The sequence below is a fragment of the Amblyomma mixtum genome, chromosome 5 (assembly GCF_055824585.1).
Source record: "Amblyomma mixtum isolate Tamu chromosome 5, ASM5582458v1, whole genome shotgun sequence".
NCBI lineage: Eukaryota > Metazoa > Arthropoda > Arachnida > Ixodida > Ixodidae > Amblyomma > Amblyomma mixtum.
The window spans coordinates 191,179,013-191,204,833 of NC_143016.1; the positions used below are offsets into that span (position 1 = coordinate 191,179,013).

The window sequence follows — 25,821 nt, forward strand, 5'->3', positions numbered from 1 at the left end:
AAGACAACGTCCGGTTTGTCCAACGTACACCTTGCCGCATGTAAGCGGGAACTCATAGACTACTCCTTTCTTGCAGCCAACATGTGGCATTCGGTGTCTGATGGTGCACTCTTGTACTTTTTTTCTTCCAATGCGTGAACACATTCCGGCGAGTTTTCGCGGCGCTGAAAATACCACATCGACGCCATAATTATTGGCCACCTTCTTGAGGTTATGAGAAGTGTGGTGTACGTAAGGTACAACTTCCGGCCTTGCCTGCTTTTTCTCTTGAGGTCGGTTGTTTTCCTTGCTGCCCTTCAGCTTTTTCAGCAAGGTCTGCGCCACGGAGAGAACCAGGGAAGCCGGGAAGCCAGCTTTCTGCAGCCTGGATACCTGGGAAGCATAGCTTGCGTGCATGGCATGGTGGCAAGACTTCTTAAGTGCGGAAGCTAAGCACTGGGAAGCGATAGCCCTCTTAACGGTCTTAGAATGGTTCGAATGGAAAGGCAACAAATCTTTCTTTGCGCGTGGACAGTACTGCCAGCAAACGTGTGAAGGGTGAAAGGTTAGGGTGAGATCACACACGAACTGCCTAGCAGTAATAACAAATTACAGTTTTTGGATCTCACCCTAACCTTTCACCCTTCACACGTTTGCTGGCAGTACTGTCCACTGCGCAAAGAAAGATTTGTTGCCTTTCCATTCGAACCATTCTAAGACCGTTAAGAGGGCTATCGCTTCCCAGTGCTTAGCTTCCGCACTTAAGAAGTCTTGCCACCATGCCATGCACGCAAGCTATGCTTCCCAGGTATCCAGGCTGCAGAAAGCTGGCTTCCCGGCTTCCCTGGTTCTCTCCGTGGCGCAGACCTTGCTGAAAAAGCTGAAGGGCAGCAAGGAAAACAACCGACCTCAAGAGAAAAAGCAGGCAAGGCCGGAAGTTGTACCTTACGTACACCACACTTCTCATAACCTCAAGAAGGTGGCCAATAAGTATGGCGTCGATGTGGTATTTTCAGCGCCGCGAAAACTCGCCGGAATGTGTTCACGCATTGGAAGAAAAAAAGTACAAGAGTGCACCATCAGACACCGAATGCCACATGTTGGCTGCAAGAAAGGAGTAGTCTATGAGTTCCCGCTTACATGCGGCAAGGTGTACGTTGGACAAACCGGACGTTGTCTTAACGAGCGCCTGCTTGAACACAAGAATTCGTTCAACAAGAGAGGACATCTTCCAGACCACTGCCAAGCCTGCTCGAAAGAGAGGCGTGTAGCCTGCAAGCCTCGACTATCTGACTGCAAAGTGCTATTGAAAAGCCGAGATAGGACAGAACGTGAGCTTGTGGAAGCCTTCTATATCAAGAAGCGAGGTGATAGTTGTATTAGTGACACGTCAGTTGTTCTTCGCCACAGTGAAATGCTGTTTCTTGATGCGTATCTGTGAGAGGCGATTGTCTGCGATCAAGAGCATGGATAAGGGCAAAGGCTATTTAAACGTTCTTCCCTGAATAAATCCTGTTGAAAGTGCAGCGCTCGTCCTGTTCCCTTCCTCGTCTGTGTCCCCGTTTTGCGCTCTCATGTCTTTCACGAAAGTTTTTCCAGTTTGTTTGGCGCAGAGAAAACCAATTTATGTTGGACCGCCCGAAGGCTTTTTTCAGCGGATGACTCACACCGTGCATGTGCGGGATTACAAGTTTTTTTTCTTCCCTCGTGCTCCTGCGTCGTTGTGGCCTCTTGCCTGAAATCTTTTAAGACCTTGTTGCCAACCCAGCGGTGCGCAATCGTTGCAGCTGGCCCTTGAAGCTTTCAGCGATGCGGTGATGACATGACCGGTTGAAGGCGTTTTTCTGGGCGCTTGTCGCTACTGCTTTCAGATAGTTTGGAGTGTGCTTAATGGTGTGGCATGATGCCTCTCTTTGAGCGTGGAGGGTAGCACCAACAGATGTGTTCATGAAGAGGCGCAAGTCAAGGAACTGGAGTTGGTTGTTTTCAGGTAATTCCTTTGTGCAAGTTAGGTCCTTAAGAGTCTCTGTGAAGATCTTGAAAAGGTCTTCTACATCCCTCAGGGGTCCTGAATTAGATGTCTTGTAAACAATAAAAAAATCGTCCACATAACGGAAGACCTTCAGTGAGCTGCTGGTTTGCAGGGCTTCTTTCAGCTTTCAGTCATAACGCCCAAGTAGCAGGTCACTGAGAAGAGGCGCCCCTCATGATCATATGCGCACTCCTTTTTGTTGGATGTACAGCCACCATTAAACGTTATGAAGATGGAGTGCTGATAGAACGCAACACTTCAAGGAAATTTGTACGGCCAATGCCACAGGCATTTTGAAACCTTATGGTTCCCAATGCTTCCATGCTTTCTTCTGCCGCCTAGAACAGCAGATCGTATGGCAAAGAGTTGTATAAGTCTTTCAAGCTCACTGAGAAAATGTTTGCCCCTTGCAGGCATTGCTATTCGAGAAACTTGCAGACTTGCTCTGGCTTCTTTATCAAGAAAGGATCGTCCTTGTTAGCGAGGAAAGGGAGTGTTGTAGGAAACGCCCTGAAACATGCTGCCAACTGCCTCGCTCCGAAACAATTGTTCCGAAGGGCCAATCCTTTTTGTGCGCCTTGACCTTGAAGAAGGCGTTAAGGCTGACACCTTCGGTCTTCTTTATAGCTTGCCCGATCTTAGTCAGGTTGAGGTCATCGCAGAGTTTTTCTCAGAGCCGGCGCAGATAGTGGTTGCCGGCATCTTCTTGGTCCCCGTCCCCAGTCTGGTGGAGGGCACTGGCGCTGCCTGTTTTTGGAATAGTCGATAACAAAGCCGACACCCTCGCGACGGCTGCACGCCGGATCCCTTTTGCCTCGGGAAAGAAGGTTGCGTCTCCGCCGCGCCTGCTGGCCACTTCGACGGGGCGCTGAAGATAACTCAAGACGGAGTCATCCAGTGAGCAGCGGGGCAACAAAGGTTCTAGCCATCCCTGTACTGAGAACAGCGGAGGCAGGGAGAAGCAGCAGTCTATTCTCACGCTATCTGTAGTTAGAAGAGGATGACGACCTAGGAGTTGGGGGCCTTCCCGGAAACGGTGCTCGCGGCTTGGCTTGAGCGAATTCCACTCAAGTTGGTGGTGAATAACTCTCGCTGCAAGAAGCGTTGCCTCACGGCTGCAATTCCATCAGCATCATCACCGGATCCGCTGCGAGGGAGACACTGTGCGGTGGACGGCAGCCAAAGCCTGCTCGAGGGATTCGTGATTTAACACTAATCCAGCGCCGAGATAGGGACATATAAGAGTATATAAAACCTGGCGCATGGCGAAGCAAAAGCGTCTTGCAGATATGTAGATGTGTAAAATAAACATGTACAGTTTCTCCTCTTCGTCGTTCTCCGGCTCCATTCACTGAAGTCGCGGCTTGCGCCACGCGAGCAGCTGCCGAGCTGTGTCTCGCCGAGACGAGACATAGCGCGGCGGCGTGGCGGAAGCTCAAAGAGACGTACTATTGCCACAATTAGGCCCTCCTGGTCGGACTTGGTGCGGGAAGATGCCGCTGGACGTTATGAATGCGATGGGTCCAAAATTGATGAGGTTTAGATTAACGGACCGCAGATTTCATCAGAAATCCACGGAGCCGCTGTGCCGGCTGACTGCTCGCGACCTCCCCACAGGTGGCCCCCCCCCCCCCCCCCCCCCCCCTTAGTGGAGGTCTCCGGAATAATTTCGACCACCTGGGGATCTTTAACGTCCACTGACTATGCACAGCACACGGGCGCATTTTGCGTTTCGCCTGCATTGAACGCGGCCGCCGCGCCTCGAATTATCCGGCAGCGATCGCGCTGTGCTGCCGCTGTATGACAAGACTGCTCTTTGGCGCCCGAAAGAGGCGCCGAAAATGAGGTCCGAAGATATCGTGGTTCTCAAGCCAAGGAAAACCATGTACCTCAAGGCAATTTTCCGGCACGGCGAGTTGGGAGCGGCTATTGCCGTGTACGTGGGGGGAGACGCTGGCACCGCGCTCAGCATATGGCCAGTCTGGACCCAGAACATCGTGGTTTGTGGCACCCAGAACACCGAAGCAGCCAGTAAGTTGGCTAAAGACTTGGACCTCAAGACCGGAGTGGACTCTCATCCATTTCGGGGCAACGTGAAACTTAATGTGAGGTTTGCCGGGGTGTGATCAAGGTGCGGGATGATGAGTCGACGGCTACCCTCAAGAATAAGGTGGAGTGGCGTAGAGATGAGATAGCCTTTGTGCGCAAACTGGGAAAAACAAATGTAGCAGTGCTCACCTATGTGGGCCGCAAGGTGCCCCGCTACGTGCATTGCAATTGTTAGTGCACGCTTTTGCGAGAGTACAAACGGACGCTCCCCGCATGCTCCCGCTGCGGGACCATCGCCCACCGGGTCGACAACTGCCCAGATCCGGACATCGGAAGATGTGGATCTAGCGGGAAACGTGTAGGCGCCTCCGAGCAGGTTCTAAACGAACATGACTGTACGCCATGATGCATGGTCTGCGGGCAGGCCCACTTGGTTGGCTTCGTGGACTGCAAGGGCAAGTTCCGACGTCACCAATGATCGAGACCGCTTGCCCAGCAGCAACAGTGAAGGGGGGCGGGGGAGCAACCAAGCAAACCGAGCAAGTTCCCTGAGAACAACACGGGCAAGTCCGACCAATGTGCCGAGCAACAAAGAAGCAAGAAACAACCACACCCCGCTTCCAAAAAGGCGAAATCCGGGACCAGTGCCAATCCGCCAGCTGTTTAAGCCGGGGATTTTCCCCCTTTGCCAACAGTCCAACTTCAACATCAAAGATAAGCAACTGGGCGGGCGTCGTCTCTATTTCCTCTCCCTGCCCTTACCACCCTTGAACTTGAGCTGAGGAAAGAGCTAGCGTTTCTCAAAAACCAGAACGCGCAGGTAGAATCCAAAGTGAACGCACTACAAAACACTACGGCAGAGCCACCTCTCTTGGGAAACAATAGAGGACGCTGATGATTGGGCATCTGCGTGCTCGAGCGTCGCTCCGTTGTCAAGTGCCCCCCTAATTGCAAATCTGGATAGCCACATGCCGGATATTGAGCAAAATATGGCCGATCACACGGCTCAACTACCAGCAATTATTACACAAATGATCCAAACACAAAGCAGCAGCCGGTACCAACCATTGCTCAGCAACTGCCTGTGTCCATTACTCACCAAGTCACGCGGAACATTAAAGCCTGGATACAGGCTAGCCCAAAAAAAATGGCTGAGGCTTAGCTAAGGTTAAGCCTAGTCAGATGCGAAGCATATTGATGGCTAGGCTTGGTAATACATGGCTTTCCTTGGTTGAATACTTGGTCATTTTAATACAACCACTAGAAGCCTTCGTCGTGGGGGAAGACAACGGCATGGCTACAGCGGAACGCCGACTAACCCCGAGACGTGCGTTGGGTGAGCGCCTGGACTGCCACGGAAGCCGCGTCCGCCTGCCCGGTGGAGCGAGCGTTTCACCTACACCGAGTGTGAACGCGCGTTCGAAATGCGCGGGAGTGTGACGTCACCATACCACGTGATTGACACGGCGTGCAACCGCAGCGACGGCACAAGTTGGAGCCCCGTCTCTCATATGTCGTGACGGTATTGTGTCACGTGGTGTGACGTCACCATACCACGTGGTCTGCACCAACGTTTATAGATATCTATAAACGTTGGTCTGCACGGCGTGCAACCGCAGCGACGGCACAAGTTGGAGCCCCCTCTCTCATCTGTCGTGACGTCATTGTGTCACGTGGTGTGACGTCACCATACCACGTGGTCTGCACGGCGTGCAACCACAGCGACGGCACGAGTTGGAGCCCCCTCTCTCATCTGTCGTGACGTCATTGTATTGTGTCACGTGGTGTGCACGGCGTGTAACCATCACGAAGGGCTTGGGTTACCTATTGTAATATGCTTGGCATAAAGGAAGTAGGGTGCTTATCTAAAATTTTCCTCGACCCTATTGAGGAAGAAAATGAGGATAACCCCTTCGCTACAGTGCAGGGCACCAACACAGTGTGTGGGGTGAGCCGGCCAGCCTGTAGCCTTCATCATGTCTCAGGGAAGTAAACGGACACTTCGTAAAACACAACAGGAACCTTTGGGCGTAATACAATAGAATTGTAAAGGCTTTCGCGACCACGCGAACTGAGTACACCTACGCTTTTACCTTGAAACATTGGAATTTCATGCTGCCATTGTCGCGCTTCAATAACCTGGGGCTTCGGCCAAAATTTCTGGGTACTACACATTTCGCAGGGACCCATCCACCTGTATTGTACGTAAGTCGTACACAGCACATGACGTAGATCTTGACATAGAGATAACCTACTCGTACACTTAGTCACCGTGTTACCCCTGCGACGCTCTGACCCTCCTGTACACATATTGATCATATACTGTCCGCCCAATCTCCAACATATTACTTTCTCAGATATCTTCAGCAGGGCACTGAAGATAGCGGGTCGGGACCCATTATTGACTGTGGGCAATTTCTATGCCCCCAGCCAATTATAGGGCTACAAAAATGGGGCAGGCGCGAGGTAGAAAGTTAGCGGAGCTTATCTCTAGGCTAGGCATCACCCTCCAGAACCACCCAGCACATCCCATACGAATGGGAAACTCTGTGACTCTGGGCATGTGTCCTGATCTCACAGTTTCCGAACACATCCAACACGTGGAATGGAACAACACAGCAGGCGCACTAGGCAGTGACGACTGCGTAATTAACACACCAATTTACACGCGGCCCCTTAAAAAGCCACTCACACAGGCTCGAATCCCAGACTGGCAGGCTTTCAGAAAGTCCCTGCCTTCAGCAAGCCTGATTAAAGATGGATGCGAGCAGTGGGCCCAAACACTTATGACAACACTCACACGAAACAAAGATACAGACCATGGAGGACTGCCCGGCTGTAGACAACCACCTACTCCACATCTGAAAAGCCCGCCGCAGTCTCACCCAACGTTGCAAAAGACAGAAACAGAACACTCAAGAAGGGCATCCTAGATCTCACTCACAAAGCAGCTCAGTATGCTTCCCAACTTGCTGACGCCAACTGGATAGATCGTTGTAACACGGCTGGCAGAGAGATGTCCGGGAAGAACACTTGGAGGATTTTCCGCAGCCTCATAGACCCCGCGCAGACCCGAGGCGAAACACAGCGCCTCTTACAACGAGCACTTCATAATTTCAAGGGCAGCACAACACAAGTCGCAGAGACACTCAGGGACAAGTATCTCTGCGGCAAAGAGGACCTTCGCGGTGAGAAGTATCTTTACGGAGGCAAAGATAATCCCGGATTGGACCAACCGTTACAGCTCTTTGACCTCACGGCAGCCCTGGCTAAAATGCGAAGAGGCACTGCGCCTGGACGGGACAAGGTCACCTTGAAGCTGCTGGCCAATATCTCTGACCAGGCGTATGAGGCCCTTCTGGAATACATCAACACTATATGGAAGGGCGAAACCCTGCTCCCTCTGTATTGGAAAACAGCTCTAGTAACCTTCATCCCAAAGGCGGGAAAGGAAATTAATACAGACAACTTGAGGCCTATCTCGCTCACCTCGTGTTTGGGCAAGCTGATGGAGACCATGGAGCAGAATAGGTTCTCCGAGAACTTGGGAACTACGAAACACATTTCCAGACACTATGTTTGGCTTTCGCCCACAAAGTCGGCACAGGACATATTCCTCTAACTCAACTGACATAATACAACCAGTCGAACATTAAGCAGAGCCGAAAGTTGGGAAGTTGGATAACGTTCATAATGTAAAAATAGCGCACAAGGAACACAAGGGTTCCTATTTTTACATCATGAACCAGTCGAACACCCACATAACGACAAGGTCGTCCCGTTCTTGAAAGGAGCCTTCGACAACATCAAACACAGCATCATACTGACACACCTCAATGACCCACTGTGGCCGCAACACTTTCACCTTTATTAAAGACTTTCTGACCGATCGAGCCGCACTAATTTATTTATTTATTTATTATTTATTTTCAATACTGCAGGCCCCTTTACGGGGCCCTAGCAGGTGGGCATACACAACAGTTACACTGAGGCAAGAAGTACATCACACAACACAAGGAAATTTCAAAATGCGGCAAGAACACATGCAAAGATAAATCTAGTAGAACAGTGGTTCATTTGTCTACCTGCGGACAAACTATGTACAATCAGCTCCAGACAAGGTTACCATATGAAGTGATCAAACACGGCTAACAGTGAACAACATGCACGTAGAAGCGAAAACAAAAAATGAAAGAAAAAACCTTGGCGCTCAATACAAGATACGTATATGATGGAAACAATAATAATGCTGAATGATAGCGGACAATCGAACCCAGGAAGACAAACTATGACTACGCAAGGGGTGATGCACTGATTAAGACGACAAGAAGGAACGGAAGTGAAACGGATTATCAATACCCAGAGGCCCATGTGCATCACAGAGCGTTACTCTGCGGCAATACTGGCCTCGAGCCTTGTAGCGAACGTTGTTAAGGTCGGCGCATGAGTAATCGAGGCATCCAGTTTGTTCCATTCTCGGATGGCTACAGGAAAAAATGAATGCTTAAGTGCATCTGTGCGATAGGAATAATCAGTTAGAGTGAGTGCATGTTTGTGTCGTGTCGGTCGAGTCTGGGACGGGCAAATATATTTTGACACAGTGATGTTATAATCGTTATGCAACAGTTGGTATAAAAATTTTAAACGCGCGTGCTTTGCTCTCATTGATAGCGTCGGGAGTCCTGAAATAGCTGCAAGGTTCGATGGGGAGTCAGTACGCTTATATTTATTATGGATGAACCGTAGTGCCTTTCTTTGTATTTTTTCTAGTTTTGCTTTGTTAGTGGTTGATTCCGGAAACCAAACAGTGTGGGCGTACTCTAAAATAGGTCTTATGAAAGTTTTGTATGCTAGGAGTTTAGTAGATGCTGGTGCGAGTCGGATACATCTTCTCAAAAAAAACAGTTTTCGTAATGCTGCCGATGTTACATTAGCGATGTGTACGTCCCATCTAAAGTCAGCGGTTAGTGTAATACCATTAGAATCCAATTTATCCAAATTAGAATCCAAGAGGCAGTATATGGTTCGCATCAAATGGGTACGCGGGAAAAACACGACAGGCTTTGCTCCATCTCCCTGACCAGTTCAACTATATATCGAAGGCAAACGACGTGCGCTGTGTGCCGGTGATATCACGATTTGGGCCACAGAGGGAAACTTTGGACACATGGAGAAATGCCTGCAAACAGCCGCTCACGTACTGGATCGCTACGCAGGGCACTGTGGTCTCCAATGCGCACCCAACAAGTCTGAATTTGTGCACCTTATGGCATCCGCTAAGGACACTACCCAAAAACATCTCTCTTTATCAAGTGGCCCCATAAACGAGGCCAAAGAGATTCGAATACTCGGACTCTTCATCCATAACCAAAGAAGAGTACACACAACAATGCACAAACTCCGTAAAATTGTAGACCAGGTCGACGGTATGGTCCACCGCGTCTCCAATAACAGAGAGGGCTTGCGGAGCAGGGATGCCGTACGGCTGGCCCATACTTTCGTATTCAGCGGAATTCTCTATTCGGTCCCTTATCCATGCTTGCGGAAGCACGACGAAGACAAAGTTGAGGTAATTGCATAATGATGAAGAGGGCACTTGACCTTCCTGTCTCGACCTCCAATGGGAGACTTCTTGCATTGGGAGTGGTGAACACCTTCCAGGAGCTGAAGAAAGCCAATCTCACAAATCAACACAAGAGGCTAGCCCAAACGCGATTTTACAACAATGCGATTTTACAACACGATCCAACACGTCTTTTACATTCAGGAGCGGGTCCGAGTGCCCGTACTCTGAAGAGGCGTCGTCAGAGTTCGACCCCTCCCCATTAAGATGTATAAGGAAGGTCATAGTGGTCGCCGCCAGGCTAGGGTGGAAGCCTTGTCGCGCCACTATGGCAACAAGCCTGGTGTCTATTGCGTAGATGTAGCCGGGCCCAACGTTACTAGATTACGTTTTCAGTTTGCAAACTCCGACGCCGCGGATGTCGCCCTTGCCTGTACCGCCGAGCGGGGGCGCTCTCGTCGCTGTTTGACCGGCTTCTCGGCAGAGTAGCCGCGCTGACCACGTCAGCGACGACTACAGGGAAGCGTTTTTATGCCAACAGTTTCTTTGTTGCGTTAAACTGCGCTGCAAGTTGATTGCTGCTCCTGCAAGTGTGTTTCGAGCGACGCAGCTCGTGCGGCGTTGGCTCCGGCTGCAACTCAAAACAGAAGCGCAACAGCGTCGTTGCACGAGAGCTAGGCGTCCGTGAGCCGGTGCGGCCGAGCTGTCGACCTGTCTGCTCCCAAACCAAGGAAAGAACAGCGTTCTACGTAATGTGCGACCGTAATTCACACTGACCATCGCCAAGGCTACAAACATTTTCTGGAAAGTGCTGGAAGAGCTAGATAAGTGCAGCCTTGTTCGCTTGGGTTGTGCTGAGCACGTGTCGGCATTCACTTGTCAGATACTGAACTCTGTTATTGCTACAAGAATGCAATTTTTATGTAGCATGTCTCTTGTCTCTTATAACTGTTTGGCCCTTTAAAAGTGGCTCCCATTTAGATGTATATGTTTTTTCCTATATGAATTGAATAAAGTGATTTCAATGTTACCGGTGGTATCGTCGTCATTTTCGCGTTTTATGACGTTAATTCAGTAAAGCAGAAAGTTGAGCTAGTTGATAACGATCCTTCTAAAAACGGCGCACTGAAAAACACGCAAAACACAGGGAGAACGGACAGGACGAGAGCGCACTAGCAACTGAAGCTTGGTCGGAAAACACTTCTCACTCGGTAAGCATGCGCTAGGAAATTCAGCACGTGTCAACAAGATAAAAACCCAAATAAAAACATGACGATGCTCTACGATAGACTTACGGACTACACCAAGAGAAAAAATGTGTAAGACAAGAATTAAGACAAGAAACCTAAACCCCTTGGGTAACCGAAGCACATAATCAGCGCATGCGAAAGGCGAAACCTGCATGAAAGCGCTGCCACTTCTGCTATCAGATACCGAGGAACTTACGCTCTTTTTCCAGCAAAAACACCGAAGTGGAACTGACACACAAGTCGTTACCTGCGGCGATTATGTTCGAGGCCTCCAATATCTCTCTATCCACTCTTTCTTTACCGCGCCCGATGATACTTGTCGCACCGAAGTTGGGCAGACAGCCGCCCTCGCAATCCTTACATTTTTTGCGGTGCAGGGGAAGTTTCGAACCATGACCCGTCTTTAGCGACGCTGCGTGTTCGCGCAACCTTTCATTCACACAATTCCCCGTCTGGCTCACATAAATCCGGCCGCAGCTAAGAGGAATGCGATACACGACACCTGTCTCACAAGGAACAAACTTAGTCTGGTGGTTGATCCCACAGGAAGTTTTCTTCGTGCGCCCTTCGGCAACAAGCCTGCACAGCTTGGAAAGCTTATGTGGAGCGGTAAACACGAGACGACCACCAGCCTTCTGGGCTACCTTCTTAAGATTGTGTGACACCCTGTGCACGTAAGGTATCACCTCGAAGGCCTGTTTGGAGGGATTCAGTTCTTGAGCACCCAGTTCACTCTCCGGTTTTTTTTTCTTTCGGTAGCGCTTAAGTAAAGACTAACCCCCGTATTCACAAACTGGCCTTACCTTTACCTTACTTTAACTCGAAAGGCGACTTTACGTAAGGTTACTGAAAGTGAAAGGTAAGGGAAAGGTCAAGCCGTGTTTCAGAAATCCACCTTTCGGCTGCCTTTACGGAAAGCGCCCTTACCCGCAGAAGTAAGAGGTATGGTAGCGAGGCTAAAGCAATATTAATGCTTCCCTCATCAGCGTATGTACTGATAACTTGCTTCTGTACTATAGAAAGCAGTTAAACATATAGTGGAGCTGTCATAATCATTCGGTAGAGTAAATTAACTAGCCTGGCTCTAATTTTCACGCGTTTTCTTTTGGTCTAGCCCTGGCCAATCCCCCGCCGTGGGTATGTGCCATTCAGCCCGAGGACATCATCACCATCATCATCAGCCACAATTGTAGGCAGCCGTCGCTACAAGCAGCTTTGTTGCGTCGACGTCCTTTTTGTTTACTTCTGTGTGATTCGCAATGTATTGCGTGACTGCGTTTTTTTGTTGTTGTTTTGTGCGGAACGTCAAAAATGTATCTATACTGAGGGTCGTTGGCCAATACTGAGTTGCTCGTAGAAGTGACAACTGCGATACAAGGAGATTTCATCCCATAGCGGCTTTGCTTCTGCGGCCTGTTCCGGCCCGCCTGGCTTCTGCTAGATACGCTGCTGGAGGCGTATCTGGAGGCGTGGAGGAGAAATCGAGCATAGCTTTATTTTATTACGGGACGGGTTCACAGTAAAGGGGTGACGTGAGTAGTATTCTCATTACAGCACTGCCCATTTCCGAAGTCCCCTCAGCTGCGGCATCGATACAAAACCAGTTAGGCTTAGCGATGACTAGAGCAGCCAGCGAGCAGCGCAGTTCGTAGCTCAGCGCGCCCGCGGACGGTGTCGCTGCCGAAAGCTAGGCTCTTGCTCAGGCATGCTGTCGTTGGTCGAATATAGCAGGCAGCCTTTCTGATAGCATAGCTGTTTTGTTTTTTCTGGTGCGAACGTGAAGTACACCAAGCCAGCAGTCCGGCCGGCCAGCCTGAATCCCGTGCGCCGGCGTCATAAAAATGAGCTAAAGATTGTTGTTGACTTAAATACGAAACCCTTGGATAGGGAAATGTAAAACTATATCATTTTTCTTTGACCAATACCGAGTTGCTGGGAAAAGTGACAACTGTAACTACGAGCAAATTTGTTGCGAGAACCGCCTCGCAGCTGCCGCTGGCCCGACGTTAGGGCCGGCTCGCCTGGCGTCCACCAGCTCCGCTTCCGAAGGCGTCGCGCACATTGGCCACATTTTTAGTTTGCTGTTGGATGGTCCTTTTGACGGTAAAGCGATATCAAGAGTGGCCTTTTATTACAGCGCAGGCGACTTCCGAAGCGCCGTCCGCTGTGGCATCGATGCGAAACAGGCTATAGGCCTAGCGACGACCAGGGCCGCCAGGCGCAATTCGTCGCCCGGCGCGCCCGTGGGCGGTGCCGTAGCCGAAAGCTCGCTACTTGCGCAAGCATGCTTTGTCGCTGCTCGAGTATAGCAGGTAGCCTTTCTGATAGCATGGCCGTTTTGTCTCTTCTCGTGAAAATTTCAAGTACACCAAGCCAAGCAGCGCTCAGACACTGCTGCACGGTGGCAAAGCCTGACATCGGCTGCGGGCGGAGCTTGAGTCGAGCGGCGCATCGATGCTTGCCGCTCGGTGTGTCCCTGCTTGCAATGGGGCGGCAGTTCTCAAGCGGTGTGCGCGCCAGTTTTAAGGTTGGCGCCAGTTTTAAGGTTGGGTAAGGTTGGTTTCTTGAACTCGGAAAGGAGCCGCAAAGGTAAGGACCTCGAAAGGAAAGGTGAAGGTTGGTTTGTGAATACGGGGGTAAGACACAGCACTGGTAAGGTCCAACGGGAAAGCCGACTCCTCCAACCTGCTAACTTGTAAGTCAAAACTTTCATCAACCTTGCGTGCACACGACTTAGACAATACGGACTGAAGACATGAAGACGTCAAGCTTCTTTTGACTAACTTGGAATGAGATGACGCGAAAGGTAGAATCGCGGGAAAGGCACATATTCAGGGGAGAGACCGAGTTGTGTTGGAAGGTGTTGACTCGTTGGCCAGAACTTTTACATCTAATAAGGACCCTTGGCCAGAGCTCTAGGGAATAGCTCGACATTTTCAGGACAACGACTTGTCACTGTTGTTGTCTGACAAAGAAGGTGACTTCACGGTCCTCCCCACCAGTATGCGCAAGATGAAGGCCATTGAAGCCGATAAAAAGAACATTTCCAAGCTTAAACCGGTCAAGGCCAAGTCCCGGGTGGTAGCTCTACTGTCGGAGTTGAAGCTGGACAAGCTGGGGCATGATGTGAAAGGCTGCAAAGCAAACGCCTTGTGAATGTTTTTTTTCTGCAAAAACGCACAAGGAGCTGTGCCCTTTCAGAGCCATAGTCACGGAACGGGGGAGCTGGCAAGAGCTGGTCAGCAGGTTTCTACAGCGTCATCTTAACAGTCTCACCCCGGAAGACCCCTACAAGGCTGCTAACTCGGGAGTGGTTGTAGCTGCCTTGGAGGAAGGGATTTCAGCGGCCAACAGCGCAATTTCTGTGGACGTGGACGAACTGTTTTATTCCATACCCCACGATGAGTTGTTTTCTGCTGTACGAGAGTTGATAGAGAGTACGGGACACATTAGTTTTCAGAACGCCTGTGGTGTGTCCGTGGATTCTTTTTTAGAGTTACTTAAATGCAATTTGAATCCACCGTGGTTACTTAAGACAACAACCTGTATGTTCAAAAGCGGGGTACTTGCATTAGGTCCTGTGTGGCTCCAGTTCCAGCTGAGATTTTCCTGACCCAATTTGACAGAAGGCCGGAGCAGGAACTAAGCTCTACGGATCTGGTGGAGGTGAAAATTTACAGATATGTAGAAGACTTTCTGGTTTTCCAAAAGGTCTCTGCTGAAGATGCCCTGGGCTCTGTTGCAGAAGCGGTGGTGGGGTTGTTCGTGGATTGCTCTGACTCCCTGAGATTCATTTTTGAACTTCCGAAAAGTGGGTGCATTCAGTTTCTTGACCTGCGGTTGTGCCTTCGGGGAGTCGACCACGTCTGTTGGGCCTACATGCCGAGGTCGAAGAAGGCAGTTCTACCTTTCGCGTCCTCTCATTCCAATTTAGTCAAAACAAGCTTGGCGTCTTCATGTCTTCTGTCCGCTTGTCTAAGTCGTGTGCACACAAGGTTGATGAAAGTTTTGACTTGCAAGTTAGTAGGTTGAAGGAGTCGGGTTTCCCGTTGGACCTAATCAGTGCTGTGTCTGAGTCTTTACTAAAGCGCTACCGAAAGAAAAAGAAACTGGAGTGTGAACTGGGTGCTCAAAAACTGAATCCCTCCGAACGGGCCTTCGAGGTGATACCTTACATGTACAGGGTGTCACACAATCTTAAGAAGGTATCCCAGAAGGCTGGTGTTCGTATCATGTTTCATCATCATCATCATCATCATCAGCCTGACTACGCCCACTGCGGGGCAAATGCCTCTGCCATGTCTCTCCAATTAACCCTGTCCTTCGCCAGCCGCGGCCAGCATATTCCCGCGAATTTCTTAATCTCATCCGCCCACCTAATTTTCTGCCGCCCCCAGCTACGCTTGCCTTCTCTTGGAATCCACTCTGTTGCCCTTAAGGACCAGCGGTTATCTTGCCTTCGCATTACATGCCCTGGCCAAGCCCTGCGTATCGTGTTCACCGCTCCGCATAAGCTTTGCAAGCTGTGCAGGCTTGTTACCGAAGGGCACACGAAGAAAACTTCCTGTGGGATCAACCACCAGACCAAGTTTGTTCCTTGTGAGACAGGTGTCGTGTATCGCATTCCCCTTAGCTGATTTATGTGGGCCAGACGGGGAATTGTGTGAATGAAAGGTTGCGCTAACACGCAGCGTCGCTAAGGAGGGGTCATGGTTCGAACCTTCCCCTGGACTGCAAAAAATGTAAGGATTGTGAGGGCGGCTGTCTGCCCAAATTGGGTGCGACAAGTATCATCGGGTGCAGTAGAAAAATAGTGGATAGAGAGATATTGGAGGCCTCGAACATAATCGCCGCAGGTAACGACTTGTGTGTCAGTTCCACTTCGGTGTTTTTGCTGGAAAAAGAGCGTAATTTCCTTGGTATCTGATAGCAGAAGTGGTAGAGCTTTCATGCAGGATTCGCCTTTCGCATGTGCTGATTATGTGCTTCGGTTACCCAAGGGGTTTAGGTTTCTTGTCTTAATTCTTGTCTCACATATTTTTTCTCTTGGTTTAGTCCGTATGTCTATCGTGCAGCATCATCACGTTTTTATTTGGGTTTTTATCTTGTTGACACGTGCTGAATTTCCTGGCGCATGCTTATCGAGTGAGAAGTGTTTTTCGACCAAGCTTCAGTTGCTAATGCGCTTTTGTCCTGTCCGCTCTGTCTCTGTTTTGCGTGTTTTTCAGTGCGCCGTTGTCAGATATAACGTTAATAACGTCGAGGTTTCACGATGGTAGCCCTGCATTTCCTTTTAAAAAGCACGTATGCATCGTTGACTGTCTTGCTTCAAACCGATGGCATTCGGCCTTAGGTTTCGATATTTTCGGCAACATGCGACTCATTTACCGTGTCGTGGCTCGCCGTAAGCAAAAAGTCATTTAGTTTGTAGGGAAGTAAATGAAACAAAAAATATACCCGACCGAGAACGAGATGTCTCATCGAAATAGCTAATGATTCAGATATCCCGGTCGTACCTCTGCCGCCCAGGACCGTTCGCGCAGCCTTAATGCCACTGCAGTTGCACATTCAGAATAATATTTCTGCACTGTCTTGGAAATATCTTCGTTAAACGGGTATCACCGGCGTAAAGTGGCGTGAAACGCGGCGCGCTCGTCTCATAGCGACAGCCCGTGTGACGAGAGACCGGCCGGAGCGGGCCAACAGCGTCGAAAGTGTCACCTGACGAGACGGAGACGAATGGGGCCACGTGTGGCCGCATAACTGTAGCGGAGTTTGCAAACTGATCAGGTAATCAATAACGTTGGCCGGGCCGAACCACGGTTGGGGGGGAGGTTGGTACACGGCCGCGGTCATACATCAAGAAATACATGTGGATGGGCTCTCCTTTCGAGCCCGAGGCACTACAGACGCTGAAGAGGTTGCACATCGCCCATACTCATCCTTATTCAAAATTCAAACACATCATAACAGACTCGCGTTCGGCGTGTCACAATTATGAGGCTGGCTGGATAACTCCAGTAGCTGAATGAGTACTAAGAAACTGTAGCCGTGGTACCGATTCAACTCCCCACTGCATAGTTTGGACTCCAGGACATCAGGGCCTAACAGTGAGCGAAGCTGCAGACGCGGTGGCCCGAGCACTCAATCACCGGGCGTTCCCATTGGCTCCTGAGCTCCTAGAACCTGAAGGTGGCTGCTTACTCTCCTTCAGAGATATCGCATCCTATTGTAAGGATAGGCATCGCCTGCATCCAGCCGCTGCAAGGGGACTGGGGAAAGCAAACGAACGCGTTCTGCTCCGGTTATTCACGAATACAATGCTGCGCCCGGCAGTACTTCGATCCTGCGTTCACTGGCAGGTGCAAACACTCTGGGGCGGTGGCTGACACCTACCACATGGTTTGGGCATGCCACCGCAACTCAGCTCTCTCCCCCAAATCCAACCCTACCAGTGAGGAATGGGAGGCGGTGCTTGGCTGCAGACCTTCAGGCCCAAAAGGCATTGGTCAAGAGGGCTAAGCTGTCGGCATCGACCAATGGAGTCTATGAATAAGGACTCCACCCATTGCGGGACTCTTTAAAGAGCCTCACCTCTTTTATTCAATACAGCCTTTTCACCACCACCACCGCGCGTATCTTTAATCGTTCCTCTCTCATCACTTTCAACGCTCCTCTGTCTGCACGTGACAGCGATTCTGGCGCAGCTCCAGCCAGTGGGCACGCTCGTGCGCCCCACTCTTCTCTGCTATTGCTGCTGCTGCTGTTCACCTGCTTCTGCTCTGCTGCTGATGCTGCTGCTCAGCTGCTGCTGCTGCTGCTGCTGCTCTGCTGCTGTTGCTACAGCAGCAGCTGAGCAGCAGCAGCGTAAGCATTAGTGTCATTGTGAGCGTTCAACATACACGTGGTTGTTGCTCACTGCGAAATGAAATGGAGACGCGCCTCCGAATGTTCGTTTCCGTATTTTCATAGAATCTCACATAACTTGAAGTAGGTAGGCCAAAGATATAGTGTGAAGGTCCTTTTTTCTGCCCCCAGCAAACTATCTGGCATTTGCTCCGCCATGTCTAGAAAGCGTGAATCATATAAGAAACATGTAAAAAAAAAATACGTTGAATGCGCTACCAGTGTTGTATACAGCATTCCTTTGTCTTGTGGTAGCGTATACATATGACAAAAAGGGAAGTGCGTCAACGAGAGACTGCGTGAACACAAGAGGGCTCTAAAAAACAACAAAAAACGACGGCTTCCCGAGCACGCTATCAGTCACAAATGCGCCGCCGCGGTGGCTCAGTGGCTATGGTGCTCGGCTGCTGGCCCGAAAGACGCGGGTTCGATCCCAGCCGCGGCGGCTGAATTTCTTTGGAGGAGAAATTCGAGGCCCGTGTACTGTGCGATGTCAGTGCACGTTAAAGAACCCCAGGTGGTCGAAATTTCCGGAGCCCTCCACTACGGCGTCTCTCATAGCCTTAGTCGCTTCGGGACGTTAAACCCCATAAACCAAACCAAACCAGTCACAAATGCAAGCCATTACTCAGAGGCACCACAATATTGGCACATGCAAAGACCAAACTGTAGAGGCAAATTATTGAGGCATTTCACATTAGTAACTCCGGAGATAAATGCACTACCACTGCATCTATCTTACTTCTTACCGAAGAGGTGACTTTCTAGATAGACACGTGTAAACTTTGCTGTGCCTCAGGTTTGCATTTTATTTTGGGTCGTACTGTTGCTGGGTGGCCTAGCCTTCAATTCTGGTTTCAATTCTTCGCTGCAATGCGTTTTTACCCTGTTGACAGGCTGTTTTAGTGTTGTGTTTTGCCTTTTTTGACACTGCTTCTGCTACGATTAGTTTTTACGCATTGACATGCCTTTGGCTTTTGGTTTTGGTTTGGACCCTGCTTTGCTAAGATTTTGATACGATGTCATATTCCTTATTTTCACCTCATGATTCTTCTTTGCTTCTTGATAGCAGTGCTGGGGGTTGTTGGAACTTTTGATGTAATCAGGCTGCACTTATGGTGGCAGTATGCTGACGTGAAATGCGCATGCGACAGTTTTTATCGCTGTGTTTGACCTCTGGGGTATAAATGTGTAGCTCTCTATGAAATAAACCAGTGGGAAGTTGCGCATTGTACATATCGTTTGTGCTTCCTCGTTTTCGTCCCGTCTTTTGCGCAAGTACGTACTCCTTTCAAGCTATGAACCAACTCGCGCAGATTAGAGTTTTAATTGATCATCGACAGATCCTTCACCTGCAGGTGAGCCATTTGCATGTACCCTCATCTGGTCGTTAGGGGTTCCAGAGTCACACATGATCCCATTTTCCTTCAGGTGGATACCAACAGGTGCCGTCACAATCCAACACGTCTGCGGAAGATCCTTCACCTGCAGGTTAGCCATTTGGATCTACCCTCATCTCCTCGCTAGCGGTTGCACGCAGTTATACATTTGGCCATTTGGCTCCAGGAACGCTCGAAGATGTTATTTTGCTCGCTAGAATAAAACGCCGTTGTCGATCAAAAAGGAGAGGTCAGGCAGTTGTTGGCCTTCCCAAGAAGAGAATAAATGCGCTAAAGAACCCAGATACATGGCGCCCAAGCAGACGCCTTGGGCTGTATATTTCTGACAGACTGTACGTTATTAAAATTTTGTTAACCATTCCTAAGACATTGGTTTGGTGATCCCAGAAAGTCTGAAATTTCAGTGAACATAGTGTATTCACCGGCGTATTAAAGCTATAGTTGTTTTATAGCATTAATATTACTCTTAGTACTTATGAACTCAGCGGCCACTAGACTAGTCTTTTCATTCCTTGCAGCACCTTGCACTTCCAGAAATCACGAAAAATGCCCTTAGTGATCATTTCGGTGGCAACATGTCCTTGGAGTAGGCTAGCTCCATGGCATGGTCAATCTCAACATGATCAATCTCTGATCTGAAGACGAAATCCCCTTTCTGCCAGCACCTGGTTTGCTCCTAAAACACATCCAGATCTTTGAAATGACAAAAAAGTTTGAGGATGCTAAGCCGAATGTACCGCTAAGCAATCATGCAATGCATCATATGTAAGCTATAAATGTAGACATCTATTTGCTTCACTAGCTTGTTCAGCACCAAGCAGTTTGCAAATGACGTTTTGCTACATAGTACCAACTCGTGTTTAAAAGCTTTTTCTGTACGTGAGTTCTCCTATGCACTATACAGTGAAAGGTGAAAAAAGAATATGTTGGCGACTTCTTAAGTTTTATATTATTCTGAGTTTAAGAGAGGTTTTTATAACTGAGTGACTGAGTAAGAGAAGGATTGTGGTAAACAATTCTAGGTGCGAACATATGGTACGGACTCATAGCTTCTTTCAGACTCGTTTCCATGGGACGAGGTCATGCGGTCGGTGAGAGACCAACAGTCATAGAGTCCTAGTTTTAAATGTCGTGTGCAACCAATGGTGTCCACTTATTTTTATGTGGTCGCCGTCAACAGTCTTGCATCTGCTTAGGCCGCTGTTAGCTGCGCGCTAGCAATTGGTAGGAGTTGACAACTATGTCATTGCAAAGGTTCGACGCATGTGTTCGAGGACTTCCTGTGTAATGCGAGGAGGGGGGGGGGGGGCGGGGTAAGCAGAGGGAATTTTCTGCTGTGTTCTTTTGTTGTATCTGACTGTAGTAAATTACCGGCACTGTTCGCGACAATACACACACGTTATCTGGCAAGCTCTTACATGTTTAAATGAAATGAGGGCTGACTCTCATTCCGGCGACCGCCACCTGGGAAGGCCGCCATCACTGTCACACCTTTTAATGCGTTACAATTAAGACCTCCATAGCTGAAAAAAAGTGTCCAGGGTTGTCAGCGAGAGATGACTCGTGAAAGAGGAGGCAAAGTTGAGGCGGACAGGGTTGAGAGGGGAACGGCGGTCGTCAGTTAGAGCCGCGGATGACGAGAGTGGCGAGGGGTACGGCGTGATCGGCGAAAGGAGAGGGATTGAGGATGGAGTGGTGGGATTGTCTGACGTCGCTTTGCGCCGTCCCGCAAGCGTGCGGTTTTCGAATGGCTCCAGAAATGGCCCGTATTGTTGAGCCACAGCGGTGAGGGTATTGGCGTTTTCTAAATTCTAGAAACTGGCATGGCTATTAATGGCGGACGACTACAAATCCCTAATTTCAGTCAGGCATTTATGAGTAAAAGTTCAAAAGTTAACTATTAGAATTTACTTAATTACTGTTCTAGTTATTACGATTCGCCTGTTTTTTGGCGTCCACTACTAATGGTATCACTTCCGTTTGCCTTGAAAACCTTGTTTATAAAAGGTAGTGGCCGGCTTCCCAGAAACACCTAATATGCTAGTGATGCTTGTTGCGATGTGAAATATATTGTTTTGTAAAGCAACCTCGGAATTACTGCTACAAAATAATAGTGAGCAGAGCTTAACTACAGAAATGTAGACAGCGGACCGTGAACCCCGTTTTAGTGTTGGAAGCCAGTGCTTTTGCATTTCTATACGCATCGTTCCATCATAGGCGCCACGTTATTGCAACGTCTATGCTCTGCGGGGCCGCACTAGTGCGCCGAGTCGCCGCGGTGTGGTCAGTGGTTATGGTGCTCAGCTACTAACTCGAAAGATAGGGCTCGATCCCGGCCGCGGCGGTCGCATCTCGATTGAGGCAAAATACTGGAGGCCCGTATACTGTGCGATATCAGTGCAGGTTAAAGAACCCAAGGTAGTCGAAATTATCTGGCGGGACTGCGGCATCCCTTATATCCTGAGACGCTTTGGGGTGTTAAACCCCCAAAACCAACTGGTACGCCAGATGCATTTTCACCTCGTCAAAGATCTGCAGACAGCGTCCCCGAGGCTTGCATTTTTATCACTTACAACTCTGAGCATCCTCTTCCCGGAAAGAGGCACCGCTCCTCCTCTGCGTGTGTACATCTTAACAGCTGATAAACAAAGCCTACAAACTCGCAAAGCTATTGCCACTTGGGATGGCAGTAAAAATCGGAGTTCCTGTATGCCTTTACACCTCTTCCTCCAACCGAGGAGGCTGGCCGTGGCATTCCAGCGGTCTTGATTTTCAGGACATTGTCTCTGCGTACAACCGCGTTCCCGTAGTCCACCTTTCGCAAAGGCAATGAGCACTTCTGGGAGGCTCATTTCCACGTTTTGGATGACGGGAACAACCGGTGCGAAATCTCCAGGGTCTCTTTTGAAGCGAAAAGCTTCACTAGGCTTGTCAACATGGTGCTTCGAGTGAGCCACACTACAGTGACGTCACGCGGAGCGCAGGTGGCCGCTGCTGCCGCAGCCGACGTCGCCGCCGCGCGCTGACTCCGTCGTCTGAGCGTCGCCGCTTCTCCTCCTCGCCACCGTTTTACCCTTCACCGCTGCCGCGCGGTCGCCGCCGCCGTCCCATGAGGAGAAGGTTCTTTCGCAAGGCGTTGCGAGAACGCGTGAGCGGCGGCGGCCATAGAAGAGGCGGCCATCCTCGCCACCGTTTGACCTTTCGCCGCAGCCGTGCGCAGTGCACATTTCAAAGGAGGGGTATATAAAACGCGCTTGCGCATAGAACAGGCGGAGACACTCGCCATGGAAGGAGAAGAAGAAGCAACAGTCGGACTGCGCAGAAACATCGATCCAGAAGGGGTAGCTTGGGAGTTGGCTGAAAAGCACCGAGTGCTTTTCGCTTCGAGATATCCAGGCTTAAGCTTAGCTAAGCCACAGCCAATTTTCTGAGTGACCATCTCCACACACAGGCTAGAATCTAGAAACCGCGGTTCGTTTTTGAAAATCTATTGAGAACATTTTTGTGGTGGATCGCGGCCATCCCAGGGCCAGTAAAGAGGTATTTTCTAGGGCGGGTGTCGGAAGGCGACGGCGTGCAGCAGCTCGAGCAGCGGCGCGCCAACGTCGGCGCCCTGTGCGTCGCAGTAGCCGTCCAGGTCGTCCAGCTCCACGTCGTACGCCGCCACGCACAGGCCCGGGAACTCGCCCAGCACACGCGACACCTGCGACCGAAGCACCAGCCGATGAAGTGGCTGTCAACGAATGCATGCGCTACCTGGCAGTGAAGGCACGGAGGTTCAAGTCTCAGAGGGCTCCCGCCAGCCTAATGTACAGCCGTTAATACAGCGAGCATGGTGCCGCGAGAAAGTAAAAAAAGAAAAACTAACGGCAAACCAAATCTGCAGCGTTCCTCAGTGGGTGTGAGCTCACTGACACATCGTTGTACAAATTTCCTTCGTAACATATAAGACCAGCGCGGAGAGTTAGATGCATTGCGGACCTCCGCGGATCAGGAAGACAGCGACGCCAGCATTGATTGCATGTGTTCTAGCTAGCGCTTGTGGTACGACTTCTTTCGCGGCATCTAGCATCTAAGGCAGAAAGCTGGGCTAATTGGTGTTGGTCTTTCTCTACCCTGTCGTCCTTGTGTTTTTTTAGCGCTACTACTATGTCCTCTCTATCTAGCATCTCTTAGAGGTCCTATAAATCAAGACACACGAGTGGAACTCTTGTGCTCGCACTCGCCTTTGCCATCACAACGTCACCTCGTGCCAGAAAGATAAAGGAGGCTTATTTGGCCGAAGGAAGGAAGGAAAAAGGAAGGAAGGAAGGAAGGAAGGAAGGAAGGAAGGAAGGAAGGAAGGAAGGAAGGAAGGAAGGAAGGAAGGAAGGAAGGAAGGAAGGAAGGAAGGAAGGAAGGAAGGGAAAACTTTATTTCCACTAATGGTTTTTCCTGCGGTTTGGGGGCATCTTCAGAGGAAAAAACGTTAGTGGAAATAAAGTTTTCCCTTCCTTCCTTCCTTCCTTCCTTCCTTCGGCGAAATAAGCCTCCGTAATCTTTCTGGCACGAGCTGTCGTTGTGATGGCAAAGGCGAGTGCCAAAAGGTTTCTTCAGTTGCCAGCGGCACCTGCCTCAATCATAAAACTAGGGGTGTGCGAATAGTGGTTTTTTGATTCGAAGCGAATTCGAAGCGAATAGCAATTTTCTTCGAATAATTTCGAAGCGAATAGTTCGAATAGTACTTCTGGCACTAAAAGAGGCTGAGTGACAGTAGGCATTTCCAAAACCATTTATTTTCCCAACACACGGTGCCATTACACACTGCACTGAGGCTTTATTTAAAACCACACTTCAAAATTTTAACACCTAGAGTGAAGAACAATTTTTACTGGCAATTTATACTGGAAGAACAACTTTTACATTCCCAGACTTGCATTCCCTAGAGCAAGAATGGAAACGGCTGTACAAAACTCGCCCCGCAAGCGAAACGTCATTCGCACCGCTCGCGCGTCCTGGCAAAATTGTCCCCGGTATTACTTCCGAGCAGCACTCAGCATCGCGCTTCCATCAAGAATGCTCTCAGCCTCCAACGTATGGGAGTGCCCGAGTTGCGGCGACGGAGTTCGGCACACCACCGAAGATGGCTCAATGCCCTGATTACAGCGGCGTTCCGTTCCCATCAACGCGCAAGCAGTCAGAATAGCAAGAAAAGACGCCAGTCGTAGATGCCGAGCGTTAACGGCAGTAATCCTCCACGGGTACACAATAAGCTTAGCGTTATCACACGCTAAAGGCGCCCTTCCCATTGACGTAAGTATACACTTCGGCGACATCGAGTCCCCGTGCTGCCGCTGAATTTTTCGTGCCTCCGCCGGTAATATGATGGCTTGCTTGAAAGCTGCCGAGAACGGTCGCTCATGTTCCGTACGCATGATTCGTCACCAGGGTGAAGCGATAGCGCGGTAGGGCTGCGTGTTTATCTTCGCATCTGTCCTATCTGGTAATCTTTTCCGCAACTCTAACGGGAAAAAAAATCGAGAGGCGGTGGAGCGGGCGCGGCTTCGTTGCTTATCTGATCTTCCAGCCAGCGTACGCCGCGGCGGACGCGGTTGTTGCGTTGTGTGACGCGCGTCTTTTTTCGTTTTTCTTTCTTTCCTCTTATCTTTGAACTCTCCTCTATCTGCACGTGGCAGCGGTGGTGGCTCGGCTAGAGCCAGTCGGCAGGCCCGTACACTTTCCTTTTCATCCTTCGCTCAGTCGCAACAACAAGAGTAAACTGAGGTTTCTTGTTTTGAAGCTTAGACGACTGATGGCTGTGCTCTTCCTTCTTTGCGTCTGCCTCGACACGGTGGCAGCGACGCGGCTTATGGCAGCCTTAGTGCGGAGGCTCGGAGACGGCCAGAACGCAGGATCTTCCGCAAGAGCGCGTCGCCCTCACCTTTATTTCGTTTGTAGCTGGGTTCGCACCCCGACCTGGTTGTGATTCGTGTATTGACTGACCCCCGAGCGTTGAAATCGCGATAAAAAAAAGCCATCGATGCGGCAATACTCGGAACTGAAACCACATGAAGCAAGCGGGCAAGCGCCCCAGAAACACTATTCGCGCGAGGCGAATACTTCGAAATTTCGAATACCGAGAATTCGGTTCGAAGCGAATATCGAATACCGTGCTATTCGATCGAATATTCGAAATTATCGAATATTCGCACACCCCTACATAAAACGCGCGCGTTAGGAGCTAGCTCGCCTATGCAGCCGCTCACTCGCCGCGATGCAACTTTGTACACTTCGAACTTGAAGCTCGTATGGATAGTTTTGTCGGCAAGAAAAAATGACCACAAGCGACAAGTGCAGCTGCCGTAAGTTGCGCTTTGTTCCTTTTATATTTCGTACAATAACTGAACTCCCTTTGACAACGCGCGCTTGTAAGGCGTTCATTTGGCCAAGTGCTCCTTACCCCATCAGCTACCGAAGTCATGACAACTGCCTGCTCTCCCGCTGGTGAAAGAAGGTATTAATGATCGGTAAACTGATTCTCTACTCGAACTGTACTAATAACGGCCCCTACTGTTCCTAGACCCTGTGCCATAATCTCCCACTGCCTCTTCCCCAGCCTGCTTCTGGCCTGCCTTGGCATTGAAGTCTCCCATCAGTACAGTG

General features: G+C 49.9%; 1 protein-coding gene across 1 annotated transcript in view; it reads right to left on the bottom strand.

The window, feature by feature from the left end:
• Positions 1-22,726: 22,726 nt before the first annotated feature.
• The window catches only part of LOC149345261 (uncharacterized), a 209,935-nt gene continuing 206,840 nt past the window's right edge, over positions 22,727-25,821 (bottom strand). The window contains exon 15 of the mRNA XM_089542740.1: positions 22,727-22,882. Within this exon, the coding sequence (XP_089398866.1) occupies positions 22,727-22,882 (156 nt within the window). The remainder of the gene's footprint in view (positions 22,883-25,821) is intronic.